The sequence below is a fragment of the Vicia villosa genome, unplaced genomic scaffold (genome assembly GCF_029867415.1).
Source record: "Vicia villosa cultivar HV-30 ecotype Madison, WI unplaced genomic scaffold, Vvil1.0 scaffold8, whole genome shotgun sequence".
Taxonomy (NCBI): Eukaryota; Viridiplantae; Streptophyta; class Magnoliopsida; order Fabales; family Fabaceae; genus Vicia; species Vicia villosa.
This window is the reverse complement of record NW_026706811.1, coordinates 1,508,875-1,523,515: the sequence shown is the minus strand read 5'-3', so window position 1 is coordinate 1,523,515 and position 14,641 is coordinate 1,508,875. Positions and strand designations below refer to the sequence as shown.

The window sequence follows — 14,641 nt, the reverse complement described above, 5'->3', positions numbered from 1 at the left end:
GTTCATCATATTAGAAGTTAATCGATTCTCACTAGAGCGACGTATTGATTCTATAGGGTATCCTTTTATCGTTAATCTCAAACTGTTTTGTGGTTTTAACACATATACAATCGTTTCAATAGCGGTCCGGAATAGACGCGAGTCGATTCAGAACCGCTTTCGCTTAAAGTTCAAATAATTCCGAAAAAACTCTGAGAGATCTATTCACCCCCCCTCTAGATCCTTAAGCCTAGCGTCTAACATAAATAAGGATCTTAATGTTAGGATTCGAGGTGTTCATTTTGTACAAATTACTAAAAAAATCACTCAAGTACCAAGCGAAAGAGAACGAGTTTCATTGAGAATGTACGTGTAACACCATTTGTATTTCTTTTACATTCAGTTTCAGTCTCATAAATTCAAGTCATTTACATATATTGTTCTTTCCTTTCGAATCTCGTCCTTTATCATTGCAATCGAAGTCTTTTAGAGTCTTTTATTTAGTTTCACCTTTATATTTTTGCATTGTTTTAGAGTTCGACTACACATTTAAGTATACTTTTAGAACATGAACTGGATCATAAATCTTATAAACTTTCAGAGACATGTCCTAGAATCAATCTAGTCGATCTTGTAAGTAACCAAAATATATTTAATAATTTGGAAGACTAGCGGTTGTTTACCAGAAATCACTGTAAACAAGTACTTCCTTGCTCAATCTAACCAGGAAGAGATTTCCTTACTGAAACTCTCAGTCTGAGACTTCCTTGCTCAATCTAACCAGAAAGAGACTTTCTTGCTCAAAATCTCAGTCTGAGACTTCCTTTCTCAAACACACTGTTTGAGACTTTTACAAATTATAAACAATTTGTTTAGGATTACATCAAGATATACCTGACATGCAATCAGAGGTATAAAGAATACATCAGAAGCAAAGGCCTTGTTACTTGAGATTTCTAAGATATACAAATGTAAGAAACTCTCAAGTCTATGTGCAAGACAACAACTATATATACAGCTTAGAAAGCGAAAAGTTCTTGAAATATCTTGGTGCCTATTGTTGTTCTTGTTGTATGTATTCTTGTTACTTCTTTTGAATCTTTAGCTTCTTATATAGAGAGAACAAAAGAGATGTTGGAAGCTTGCTTGCACTAGTATCTTTGCTGAAGAATCGGTTTTCAAGAGAGAGAGAGATGTTGGAGTACCTACAATAAATATCTTCATCTTCTGAATAATCTTTTTACCCATTGTGTCTTTCTCAGGTAAGGCGTTCATATGCAAGCTGGAGTAGACTGAAAAAACCGTGTCACATAGCCTTGAGCCTTGCGCTAAAACCTCTATTTAACTTTCTCCATAACTCTGATAGTTGATAACATAGAGCTGCTTTTGCACAGAGTACGAACCAAAATGCATTGTACTACATTTCCAGCTTATTACAGGCTAAGTCAATATGGCAGTGAGGTTCTATTTGAAAATCAAATTTTGATCTATTATAATCTGAATGATATGCTTCTTATTTGGAAGCCCGCATTAAATCCATGCCATGATCTGCTACTTACCATTTGATATAATCTGACGACTCCCTGTGTTCTACGTCGGGAAGCAAAGGATTTCCCTAATCGTCCACCATATATAAGTCATCATGTGCAAAGTCTAAGCCCTAAGGTATGATTTAAATTCATCTCCAATCTCACATCATTTTTTATTTTTTCACTAATTTAAACGTTAAAATGCTAACCTTGCAGATCCATTATTGCACAACCGCATCAAAAACCTACACCACTGCACCATTGTATCACGAGTCCATCTCACCGATTCATCAATAATTTTAATATTAATAGAATATATGACTTTTGTTTCAACTTTGATTTTTCTTGCAGTTGTTTTTTTATTGAGATTATTCAATTCTAAACTTAATGACCTTTTCTTGATTAATTAATTAATGTAATGATGATTAAATTTTAAAAAACCATTAAGACAACAAGTGTAGTTTTATTAAAAGATTCACAAAAAAAAATAAACAAATAAAAAGAGGAAGACAGAGTATGAAAATAGCAGTGCCGACTAGTGAGTGAGATTTCCAATTTCCAATTCCCAACTTGATGATTCCGCGTTAGCTCATTCTCCACTTCGATTTGATTAATCATTCACCAAAACTCTCTTCCTCTTTCACTCCAATCTCAATTTTTCACAAAATCCAAAACACCATCAACAACAACACTTCACAATTCAGATCTACCCCAACACAAAAGGAAACAAAATCAACTTCAATTTTCCTCACCGCCCTCAAAATGGCGCGGATGCGGATACTCTTTACTTCACTTTCCTTATCTCTCTTTTTCGCGTTATCAATTCTCAACCTTGCACACTGCAAGACCCTTAAGCGTGATGGTAACGATACCTTTTTCAATCTTTCTCTGATTCCGTTAATGGGGTTACTGTTTTTCGCTTTTTGATTTGATGGGTTTTCGTTTTTTGTTTGTTTTGTTTTGCAGTTAAGGCTTTGAATGAGATCAAGGCTTCTCTGGGTTGGAGAGTAGTTTATGCTTGGGTTGGAGATGATCCTTGTGGGGATGGTGATCTTCCTCCTTGGTCTGGTGTTACTTGTTCCACTGTCGGTGATTATCGGGTTGTAACAGAGCTGTGAGTATTTTATATTTGTCACAACTTCTGTTTTGTGGAATAAAGTTTGGTTTTTTATTTTAGGAAGGTTTGATGTTTTTGTAATTGTTATGGATTAGATTTGTGGTGTTGGGGTTGGTGTAATTGGGATTGGTTTGTTGTTGATTTGTAGGGAAGTGTATGCGGTGTCGATTGTTGGGCCTTTTCCTACTGCTGTTACCAGCTTGTTGGATCTTACACGGCTGTAAGTATTTTCTTTAATTTGTGTTAACTTATGGTTTGATCCTTTGAATTGATTGAAGAGTATGCATTGTTGCTTGATGCGAAATATTTGAATGGCAATTGCGGTTTGCAGTTGTATTGTGATTCTTTGTGTTATGGAGAATTGCGGTCAGAGATGACTGAATACTTATGCAGCCTCAATGGAATCCGCTTTGTGGTTGTGGAGACAAAAAATAAAACATTTTCGTTACCTGGAAAATTTAATCTGTGTGGCATGTTATAACTTATAATAACTGGGGAATAACACAAACAACACATTGAATAATACCTAAGGTTTTTTCATTTTCAGAACCATGTTTGGTACATATGGCTGTGTTGGAGTTGGATGCCAATTAGGGTCGGGGATTTGTGTGTGTGTTGGTCATGTAGTTTTGCAAAACTATAGGGATTTAACTGGTTTGGTAAAATATAGTACCTTGGTAATGGAAGGTTAGGTTCCTATTGTACAGGAGTATATTTGAAGAGTTGTTTGTGGTGGGCAATGAAATTAGTCTCTGGTATGATGTAAGATTGAAGTCCAAACGATTTTTTACTCGTGACTTTTCATGGTCATAGCGATTTTTGAAAGATTTAACATAGGAATAAATTGAGCATGTTTGAATTGTAGAAGATTTGCGTTAGCTAAAAGGCTATATAATTTATTTAAGAATTTAATAATTGTGATTTGTTTCTGCGTTGATTTTCTGTTTATAAGTAATAAATGGAAGATTCGGGGACACATGTTAAGATGACATGTTGCTTGCCTACTATTTCTCTACCTTTGGTTTCATTTTTCATACATTGAAAGATTTCCGGTTTACTGCTTTTTCAAGCATAGTAATTGAAGTAATGTGCACTTTTGGCAGGGATCTCCATAATAACAAGTTGACAGGGCCAATTCCTCCTCAAATCGGTCGGTTGAAGCGTCTTAGAATACTGTATGAATATTTTCTAATCCATCTTAGATTCTGGTTTCTCTTTGTTCTATTATTTTAAATATATAGTTCATTTTTTACCTTTGTTTCCTTGCAGAAATTTGAGGTGGAACAAACTACAGGATGCAATTCCTCCAGAAATTGGGGAACTTAAAAGTTTGACGCATTTGTGAGTAACTCTTACCCTCCTTGTTAACTTCGGGTTTGTTAACAGAATTGTCAATTTGTCAATCATGGAAAACAACGGTTTGTTCAAATCCCACTACGGTGCTATAGCCGCTATTTGGTAACACATAATACTAAATGGCGTACCGCAGAATAGTAGTGATTTGTTAAAATTCCATTCTACAACACTCTCTGTTAGTCCTTGTTAACATTGAGATATGATATCAGGTACCTAAGCTTCAATAATTTCAAGGGTGAAATTCCCAAGGAGCTCGCAGATCTTCCCGACCTTCGCTACCTTTACCTTCATGAAAACCGTTTGATGGGAAGAATACCGCCAGAATTGGGCACTCTACAAAACCTCCGCCACTTGTAATTTTCAAATCCTTTTTAGAATCTTCTACTTCAGATGATAATATATATATCTCAAACGAATTGCCTCATTATATTACTGTCATGTTTATAGGGATGCCGGTAACAATCATTTGGTGGGTACCATAAGGGAACTCATCCGTATTGAAGGTTGCTTTCCATCACTACGCAATTTGTAAGTTCTTGTTTGTCACAACTCGAAACATTGCCATTTGATATTAAATCTGCATTTATCTCTAAATATTAACAAATTTGTTCTGCAAACCAGATATCTAAACAATAATTATTTTACTGGAGGAATACCTGCACAACTTGCTAACTTATCCAGTCTTGAAATCTTGTGAGTATTCGTTTCTTACCGCGTATTTTCTTCCTTCTCTTTACACGTGTTTTAACAGGGCTTTCAAACATGATTTTACTGTTTCAAGATCTATTTAGCTTGAAAATTTTCATATGCGATGTTTGTTTGTTGGAGGCAGGTACCTGTCCCACAACAAAATGTCAGGAGTTATACCATCCAGCGTTTCTCTTATTCCTAAATTGACGTACTTGTAAGTTTTTCACTAAATGTTATGTTTTTGATAGTCTTGGATCGTTTGAATAAGAATTATCAACTTGAAGATTTTATAATATTTTATTTCAGGTACTTGGATCACAATCAGTTTTCAGGGAGAATTCCTGAACCCTTTTACAAGCATCCATTTTTGAAAGAAATGTGAGTTTCCTACCTCTTGCTTTGAGTAAATCATACATTTTTTTGTGTTCATTGAACTGAACAATCATATCATATGGTATTTGCAGGTACATCGAGGGAAACGCATTCCGGCCTGGTGTCAATCCCATTGGCTTGCACAAAGTGCTTGAAGTTTCTGATTCAGACTTCCTTGTTTAATAAAACTGTCTATTTTTTTTCTTTCTTTCTGAAAGTCTAATAGTTCTTGTTGTTATCTCAATGAAATAGCCAAAATAGGTGTTTCAATTTTTGCCAAATCTATGTTGTCACTATCAATAAACAATAGTTTTTTAAGCTTATTATTTATGATCTTTTCATGTATGTAGGAAGTTCATTGTACTATAGATAGTTATAGTTATGTACTCTTTATTTCAAATTTAAAAACAGAGGAAGTATATTACTACCCCCTTCAATATACTGCAATACCATTTGGAGAAAAAACATGTTCTTATTAATTCTATTTCAAATTTCTAGATATGATTGCTTTTAAAAAAAAAAAAAAAAGAAGTTCCAATTTTTTTTTCGTACACAAAAATATATACATTAATTATATTATAACTTTTATTATTATATGTAAAAAATGTCGAGAGTATTATAAAAACAAAGGATAGATTACATTCTTAAATAAAAAAGATAATGCTTTACATGAGATCTAAGATGAATCCCTATTGGAAAAGGGACTCCAGCAAGCTAATTATTAAACAGGATAATGATTTTAATAGAAGTTACTTAAACCTTGAATTTCTATTGATTATTATAGTCTAACTGCATATGCATTGTCTCCAAAACTGTGTGAATTTCTTCCATTAGTGGATGTGTTTTTTCGCCTGCAATGAACTCGCTTACAACACCATCAATCTCTACTGAGCTACAACCTGGTGTCTTGTTTGCTCCTTTGATTTTCATCATATCTCTCACCCTTCTAGCATCACTATGTTTCCCAGATGTTGAATACAGATTAGAAAGCAAAACATAAACTCCACTGTGAATGTGTTTATCCAAATGCAACACTTTTTCAGCAGCAAGTTCAGCCAGTTGAGTTTCTCCATGATTACAACATGCACTCAAAAATGCTCTCCAAGCCAATGTCTCTTCCGAGCCATTCAATGAATTGGTTATTTTTCTTATTATAACCATAGCTTCTTCAAAAAGCCCTGCTCTACTTAGTAAATCAACTAAACAACCATAATGTTCACTTTTTGGCTCAATGTTGTAAACACTTAACATTCTATCCAATAACTTCAAACCTTCATGCGCCATTCCTGAGTAACTACAAGCAGTGAAAACAGCAATGAATGTTATATCATCAGGTTTCATCCCAAATTTTTCCATATCATAAAACAGCTTGATTGCACCTTTTCCGTCTCCATGCATTGCCAAACCAGAAATCATAGCATTCCAGCATACAATGTCTTTCTCTTGTATTGAATTGAATAATCTTTTCGCCGTTTCCAAATCCCCACATTTGGCATACATATCCAATAAACTAGTACTCAAACGAACGCTTAATGGTACTAGCTTTGATCGATTCAAATGTTGATGGACCCAAACACCAACATCCAAAGCACCTAGATGAGCACAAGCAGAAAGAACACTCACATATATAGATTCATCAGGTACTATATCAGTCAACTGCATCAATCGAAACAAATAAAGACTTTCTTTAAAGCAACTATTTTGCACATAACCAGAAATCATAGCACCCCAAATCCCTTTATCCTTCTCCGGAGCTTCATCAAAGAACAACCTAGCTGAATCAACATCACCCACTTTCGCATATCCCGAAATCATCACACTCCAAGAAACTGCACTTAAGCAAGGAATTTCATCGAACACATACCGTGCAGCTACAACATCCCCAAACACACAATACATCATCATCAAACTATTACCCACATAGATATCAAACACAATACCCAATTTAGAACCATACCCATGAATCATTTTCCCCAAAGATAAATCCTGAAGTCCTACACAAACCTTCAATACATAAGGTATAGTATAATTATCAGGCCTCAATCCATTCTGAAGCATTTTAACAAACACATGGAGGGCGCTTTTGAACTTCTCATTAACAAGAAAAGCTTTGATAATTGTGTTGTATATACAAACTGTAGGGTTCTGAATTCGTTCAAAGACTCTACAAGCATAGATTAGACTTCCATGATGGTGTTTGTGTGATGAACAGTAAGCTAAAACTCTGCTTAGAGCAAAGGTATTATTCTCAAGACCTGTAGTGAAAATTTGTGCATGTGCTTGTTTGAGATGATTCATGTTCTTGCATTTTTCCAATAGTACTAAGCATCTTTTGGTGCTACTTGACATGAGAATTAGGAATGAAACTACATGCAAAATCAAATTATCATATTCGTCTATGTTTTTTCTCTAACAAATTTGATTTTCTCTAGAAAATAAAAAAATTACAGTTAATGGTTCAAATCAGTTTTTTGTTACAAAAAATTAGATAGTTTTTTTTTTTTTTGTTAGTAAAATTTAGATATGTTTTTGATTTGTTACATATATTTGATTATCCTACTTTAATAATTACTATTTAATGATAGATAATATTAAAACAAATTATATTAGGTAAATTTCAAGCTGTTTAAATTTTTTAAGATAAGATAAATTTCAAATTTTTTATTGCTCTAAAATAAAAGATAAGGATTTTATTTGATTTTAATAAAAATAAATAAACTAAAATTCTCTCAAATCTTTGAAGTTTAACTATATAAATATGGTATACCAAACATATTAAATATAACTTTCAAAAGCTAAATCCAATTTATTTCTTTTGTCATCCTTGTAAAACCAATTCATGGACTGCTACTTTAGTCTAGAAATAATTTCAATTCAACAACCAACGTTTTCAATCCCAAAACATGATCCTTTTAGTAACAACTTCTACATTAATTTGAATTTCACCCAAACTAATTATCCCTTGCATTTCAATGCCTCAAACTCAACCTTTGATTGTATCACGCAGGTGAATAGAGTCTTGTTGGTTCCTTGTGATGTCTTATGTAATTGTAATGAAGTTACAATATTAGATGAAGATGCCAATATTTTCTTATATGACTCTTTCTCTTCTGTGCCTATTTCTTCTACCGTATTAAAAGAAATTCTTCCTCACCTTGGTGAATATGCTAGGGAGATGATTGCAAACAATGATGAAGGTCATAGTATGTGGGAGCTAGATGTGACACTTGATGTTCTTAGTACATGGTAGAATGAAGATCATGATGAGGTGGCAACACTATTTAATGTGGATAGGTTGAAAATAATTGTAATGGATGATTCTTTTTGCTACTCTACAAATCAGTGTCCAATTTGTTTGGAGGAATTCTTTGATAGGTCAAATTCAAAGTTAGAATATGTTATGACAATATGTTTACATATTTTTCATAGAGGATGGATTTTTCAATGGTTTAATTGTGCCGTAATCATCAATTACTCTAAAGGCATTATTTCACTCACCGCATAAAGTTAGGGGAATATATTGAAAAATCTGATTTTTGTCTTTTCCGCATCTAATACACACAAAAAAAAATATATTGCTACAGAAACACTTAATATTTATGTCAAAAACGAATTTGAAGATATATGTCTTAAACAGGGCCGGTCCCGACTTTTTAGAGATCCTGGATAAATATTGAGTATTTTAAATTTTAATTTATTATATAATAAAATTTAAAAAAAATAAAAACTAGACACAAATAATAATATTATATTTTATCATATAAAGGATTTTTTAAATCTAAAATAAATATAATTTATCTATATTATTCAAAATTTATTTTTAAAAAATTGAAAAAGTTCATATATGATTTTGTTAGTTAATACAATTTTTGTTTGAAGCTTATGTGCCATTGTTGTTTATAAAAAAATAAAAATTTGAAATGGAATTGTAAAACTGCTACATTTGTTTTCGGATGTTTAATGTGTCATGGTTCATAATAATAAATATTAATAAATGGAAAAAATTACTACTACATGGATCGAACTCAATACTATAGAATTTCAGGGAAGAGAATCTAACCGCTCAGTCGCTGCTACATGTTGAGAAAATATAGCAAATAATATATTTATTATATATTATTTATTATTTTTTACCTCCCGATTTTGAGGCCCCTGATTTTTTGAGGCCCTGGGCCGTGGGTCTGATTGCCCTGGCCCAACCGGCCCTGCTCTTAAATACTCTTAGATGTTATTAATGGTGTTTTAAATTGATTGAGTTAGTTTAATCAAATCAACAATAATTTCGGAGATGCATCTTCAAACACATGTTGGACAAAATTTGAGAGACTCACTCACATAAGAGTTGAAAGTATATAAAATGAGTTTGTCCGAAAATATATCTTCAAAATTTAAAATCTTTTCTGCCGTGGTGAACTATCATCTCAAAGGTGAATAAAATAATGTCATAATCTAAAAGTTAATAGGACAATTTTAATAATTTTTATCATAATCCTTTTTCTCATTCTTTGTTTTCTTGACATTAATCTCTTAAATTCTTGATCAATCACTTATTATAAATATATGATATAGTAATTTGTATCTAATTTATAAAGATAATTAAATCTATTATATTAATTTTTTGTTATGAAATTTATCAAAACAATATTGAGATGAAGGAGAGAAATAGAAGAGAGAAAATAATATAATATTATATTCTTCAAATATTATTTACAACCTTATTTATAGAGTTAGGAAAATGGAAAATCGGTTAATAAGGAATAGAAAATATATAGACTACTAAATAAGACGGACATTCATATTTATATTTATTCATATTTTTGAAAGATTTATCGAAACATGCGCATACATTTTATATATTTATTGTAATTTATATTTATAAGAATAGATAAATCTATCAATTGGTATTTGTTCTGGACTGGACCAAGATTCGGCCAAATCTACTTTCGGCCCACCTAACCTTAGAAGCCCAAAATATCCCTGAACTCATAAAGGGCAAACAGTGCTCGTCTCCCCGAGGACCCGACAACACTGGAGCAGGTTATTTGGTGCCCGGCATGAGTGCTCCCCGCGAGCACCTGCTCCACCGAGGACCCTCCTCCTCGTAAGGTTCCTTCACATCCAACCCACCGAATAATACGGAGTCCACGTGGTCCTTAAAAGACCGCGTCTACCTTAAACTTCGGAGTGGTTGACCAGGACGGAGAGCACTCACGCATCTCTGATATTTCCGCCTAGGAAACCTGGCAGTCTCCTAATTGGGCCTGGGAATCCAGCCCAGTAGCGAGATCATGACCCAGCGCTGGGGGCTATAAATACCCTCTTTCACTAGAGGGTCAGGTATTCATTCTCTTCTAACCTTTAGCTCATACTTGCGCTCTGATTGCTTGCTTTCTTACTTTAGCATCGGAGTACGTTGCAGGTACACCCCCCCTTCACTTCTCAAAGACCCAGTTCCGAGCAGGCCTTGACGATCCGTCTGATCAGGTACGATCAGTATTAAAATCAAATAATTAACATTAATTATTCTGTTTAATTTTGAAAGATTACTCAAACTTTATGCACACACATTTTATATGTTTATTTGAGAAAATAGTATTTTTTTTTGGTATGTTTGGATTGATGGAATGTGATAGAATGGAATGGGGTGGAGTGGTATTTAATTAGATTCCATTGTTTGGATTTATAAATAATGGATGGAGTGGAATGGAATATGATGGAATCCATTCCATCCTATTCCATCATATCCTTCAATTTTATGTTTTTTATAGTACAAACTTTAGCATCACAATTTTTTTCTTCTCTTTTTGATATTTGTTTTTCCAATTAAATAATAATAAAATAAAGAAAAAACCTAATTATTAAACTCATGTTTCTAAATAGCTAAAAATATCCACTTGCTGATTTTTTTTATTACTATAAGTCAACATTAACTAAAAAATAGGATTATATAGTTTCTTCTCATCGCTAAAAGATAGAAAATATACTTTTCTTAGTCATTCTTATGTACCATTCCACTATTTTACTCTATTAAATTATATTCTTTTATTCTTTTATTTTTTTTCTTCTTCTTAATTATGTTAAAAATATATTTATTTATTTTTCAAAAATAAAATTGAAAAATTATTGTCAATTTATTTTTATAAAAAATACATCCAATATAAAAACCATTAAGTACCACTATTTTAAAATTTTCTTATGTTATTTTTTTTTGGAGAATAGTTAACTTTGTATTATTCCTCAAAAAACAGTTAAATACAACCGATCCATAGGATCCAGGTAACCAAACTACCAGTTAGACAAGACATACACCTATAAATCAAGTAATACTAAGGTGTTCTATGCTAATATGATTTCTCACTACTGTAGCCATATTACCTCTCACTGCTATAATATACTACAATTTCTTGACCAAATGCTCTTCTGGACTTTTCTGTTGGAAAATGAAATCATTCCTCACCTTCCAAATCATATGTAGCGTTTCTGCAGCAGCCACTTTTAACAGAGTTCTTCTCCAACCTTTTTTGCTTGTTTCTTTCATTATCCATTCCTTCTCTCTACTCCAATTCCCACACTGCCTTCTATAACCGATCCAATTCAGGATTAGATTTCATATCCTTTTTGTGTACCTGCACTCAAAATACAAATGGTCTATTGTTTCTTCCTCATGACAAAAGCAACAGTCTTTATCAACAAGGATCCCAAATTTATTCAGTCTATCTTTGGTTGGAATGCGCCCCATTAGTACAAGCCAAAGGTGAAATTTTGCCCTGGGTCTAGCATGATTCTGAAACAACATTTTCTTCCACGGGACATCTTCTCTATTTCCTCTAAGCAGCAAGTAATTACCCCTGATATGAAATTTTTCCAGATGCAAACCTTGGTCCCATTTCTGTCTATCACCAATCAGGTCTATGCTTTTCCCCATTTGCTTGATAATCCAAGAGCAATCTGCTGGCGGATTCCACTGCATTATATCCATACCTTTTATGTAGTATGCGTCAAGCCATTTCACCCAAAGCTTATCTTTTTTTGCTTGCACATTCCACAAAAGCTTTAGCATAGATGCCTGAGACCAATCCACCAGTGCTATAATGCTGAGACCTCCAACATTTCTAGGTTCACACACTTTCTCCCACGATACTGGTGCCTTCTTGCCGCCCTCTGCCTTCCCACTCCATAGGAACATCCTACAAATAGATTCTACCCTATGAATGAGTTTTTTAGGTAGAGGAAACACTTGAAGCCAGTATGCAGTCACAGAAAATAGTATACTCTTCACTAACTGACTCCTCCTTGCAAAGCTCAACAGATTGGCAGGCCAATGGTTGATTCGCGCCACAATTCTATCAACCAAAGGCTGACATTGATTAGTACTCAGCTTCTTGCTAGACAAAGGAACACCTAAGTATTTGAATGGTAGTGTTCCTTCTTCAAAACATGCGATACTCAATATAGTCTCTTTATCTTTATCCTTAGTGCCACCAAAATACACTTTACATTTCCTTGGATTGGCTTACAGTCCTGTTGAATCAGAAAAAACTTTAAAAGTACTCATCATATGCTGCAAAGATTGCTCATCACCTCTAGCAAATAACATCAGGTCATCTGCGGTGTCGATTGTTGGGCCTTTTCCTACTGCTGTTACCAGCTTGTTGGATCTTACACGGCTGTAAGTATCTTCTTTAATTTGTGTTAACTTATGGTTTGATCCTTGAAATTGATTGAAGAGTATACATTGTTGCTTGATGCGAAATATTTGAATGGCAATTGCGGTTTGCAGTTGTATTGTGATTCTTTGTGTTATGGAGAATTGCGGTCAGAGATGACTGAATACTTATGCAGCCTCAATGGAATCCGCTTTGTGGTTGTGGAGACAAAAAATAAAACCATTTTCGTTACTTGGAAAATTTAATCTGTGTGGCATGTTATAACTTATAATAACTGGGGAATAACACAAACAACACATTGAATAATACCTAAGGTTTTTTCATTTTCAGAACCATGCTTGGTACATATGGCTGTGTTGGAGTTGGATGCCAATTAGGGTCGGGGATTTGTGTGTGTATGTCGGTCATGTAGTTTTGCAAAACTATAGGGATTTAACTGGTTTGGTAAAATATAGTACCTTGGTAATAGAAGGTTAGGTTCCTATTGTACAAGAGTATATTTGAAGAGTTGTTTGTGGTGGGCAATGAAATTAGTCTCTGTGGTATGATGTATGATTGAAGTCCAAACGATTTTCTACTCGCGACTTTTCATGTACATAGCGATTTTTGAAAGATTTAACATAGGAATAAATTGAGCATGTTTGAATTGTAGAAGATTTGCGTTAGCTAAAAGGCTATATAATTTATTTAAGAATTTAATAATTGTGATTTGTTTTTACGTTGATTTGCCATTTGTAAGTAATAAATGGAAGATTCGGAGACACGTGTTAAGATGACATATTGCTTGCTTACTATTTCTCTACCTTTGCTTTTCTTTTTTAATACATTGAAAGATTTCCAGTTTACTGCTTTCTTTCAAGCTCTTAGCAATTGAAGTAATATGCACTTTTGGCAGGGATCTCCATAATAACAAGTTGACAGGGCCTATTCCTCCTCAAATTGGTCGGTTGAAGCGTCTTAGAATACTGTATGAGTATTTTCTAATCCCTCTTAGATTCTGGTTTCTATTTGTTCTATTATTTGAAATATGTAGTTCATTTTTTACCTTTGTTTCCTTCCAGAAATTTGAGGTGGAACAAACTACAGGATGCAATTCCTCCAGAAATCGGAGAACTTAAAAGTTTGACGCATTTGTGAGTAACTCTTATCCACCTTGTTAGCTTTGGGTTTGTTAGGAGAGTTGTCAATTTGTCAATCACGGAAAGTAACGGGTTTTTCAAATTCTGCTAAGCTATAGCCGCTATTTGATAACACCTAATACTATAGTATAATTATCAGGCCTCAATCCATTCTGAAGCATTTTAACAAACACATGGAGGGCGCTTTTGAAATTGTCGTTAACGAGAAAAGCTTTGATAATTGTGTTGTATATACAAACTGTAGGGTTCTGAATTCGTTCAAAGACTCTACAAGCATAGATTAGACTTCCATGATGGTGTTTGTGTGATGAACAGTAAGCTAAAACTCTGCTTAGAGCAAAGGTATTATTCTCAAGACCTGTAGTGAAAATTTGTGCATGTGCTTGTTTGAGATGATTCATGTTCTTGCATTTTTCCAATAGTACTAAGCATCTTTTGGTGCTACTTGACATGAGAATTAGGAATGAAACTACATGCAAAATCAAATTATCATATTCGTCTATGTTTTTTCTCTAACAAATTTGATTTTCTCTAGAAAATAAAAAAATTACAGTTAATGGTTCAAATCAGTTTTTTGTTACAAAAAATTAGATAGTTTTTTTTTTTTTTTGTTAGTAAAATTTAGATATGTTTTTGATTTGTTACATATATTTGATTATCCTACTTTAATAATTACTATTTAATGATAGATAATATTAAAACAAATTATATTAGGTAAATTTCAAGCTGTTTAAATTTTTTAAGATAAGATAAATTTCAAATTTTTTATTGCTCTAAAATAAAAGATAAGGA

General features: G+C 33.2%; 3 protein-coding genes and 1 pseudogene across 3 annotated transcripts; 3 read left to right on the top strand and 1 right to left on the bottom strand.

Annotated features, from left to right (window-relative positions):
* The first annotated feature begins 1,991 nt into the window (after positions 1 to 1,991).
* LOC131643162 (probable leucine-rich repeat receptor-like protein kinase At1g35710) lies at positions 1,992 to 5,482 on the top strand. Its single transcript, XM_058913311.1, has 11 exons — positions 1,992 to 2,370; positions 2,475 to 2,622; positions 2,774 to 2,845; positions 3,729 to 3,800; positions 3,895 to 3,966; positions 4,191 to 4,334; positions 4,429 to 4,509; positions 4,603 to 4,674; positions 4,814 to 4,885; positions 4,978 to 5,049; positions 5,136 to 5,482. Exons 1-11 carry the CDS (start codon positions 2,271 to 2,273, stop codon positions 5,224 to 5,226), a joined length of 996 nt encoding a protein of 331 aa, XP_058769294.1. The 5' UTR covers positions 1,992 to 2,270; the 3' UTR covers positions 5,227 to 5,482.
* Positions 5,483 to 5,636: 154 nt separating this feature from the next.
* LOC131643160 (pentatricopeptide repeat-containing protein At5g66520-like) lies at positions 5,637 to 7,465 on the bottom strand. The gene has a single exon (XM_058913310.1). The coding sequence runs from the start codon at positions 7,390 to 7,392 to the stop codon at positions 5,812 to 5,814; it is 1,581 nt and encodes a 526-aa protein (XP_058769293.1). The 5' UTR covers positions 7,393 to 7,465; the 3' UTR covers positions 5,637 to 5,811.
* A 389-nt stretch (positions 7,466 to 7,854) lies between these two features.
* Positions 7,855 to 8,548, top strand: LOC131643235 (uncharacterized; annotated as a pseudogene).
* Positions 8,549 to 12,291: 3,743 nt separating this feature from the next.
* On the top strand, positions 12,292 to 14,133 carry LOC131643234 (leucine-rich repeat receptor-like protein kinase PXL1). Its single transcript, XM_058913385.1, has 5 exons — positions 12,292 to 12,367; positions 12,520 to 12,712; positions 13,606 to 13,677; positions 13,772 to 13,843; positions 13,989 to 14,133. The coding sequence occupies exons 1-5, from the start codon at positions 12,292 to 12,294 to the stop codon at positions 14,131 to 14,133; spliced, it is 558 nt and encodes a 185-aa protein (XP_058769368.1).
* Positions 14,134 to 14,641: the final 508 nt, after the last annotated feature.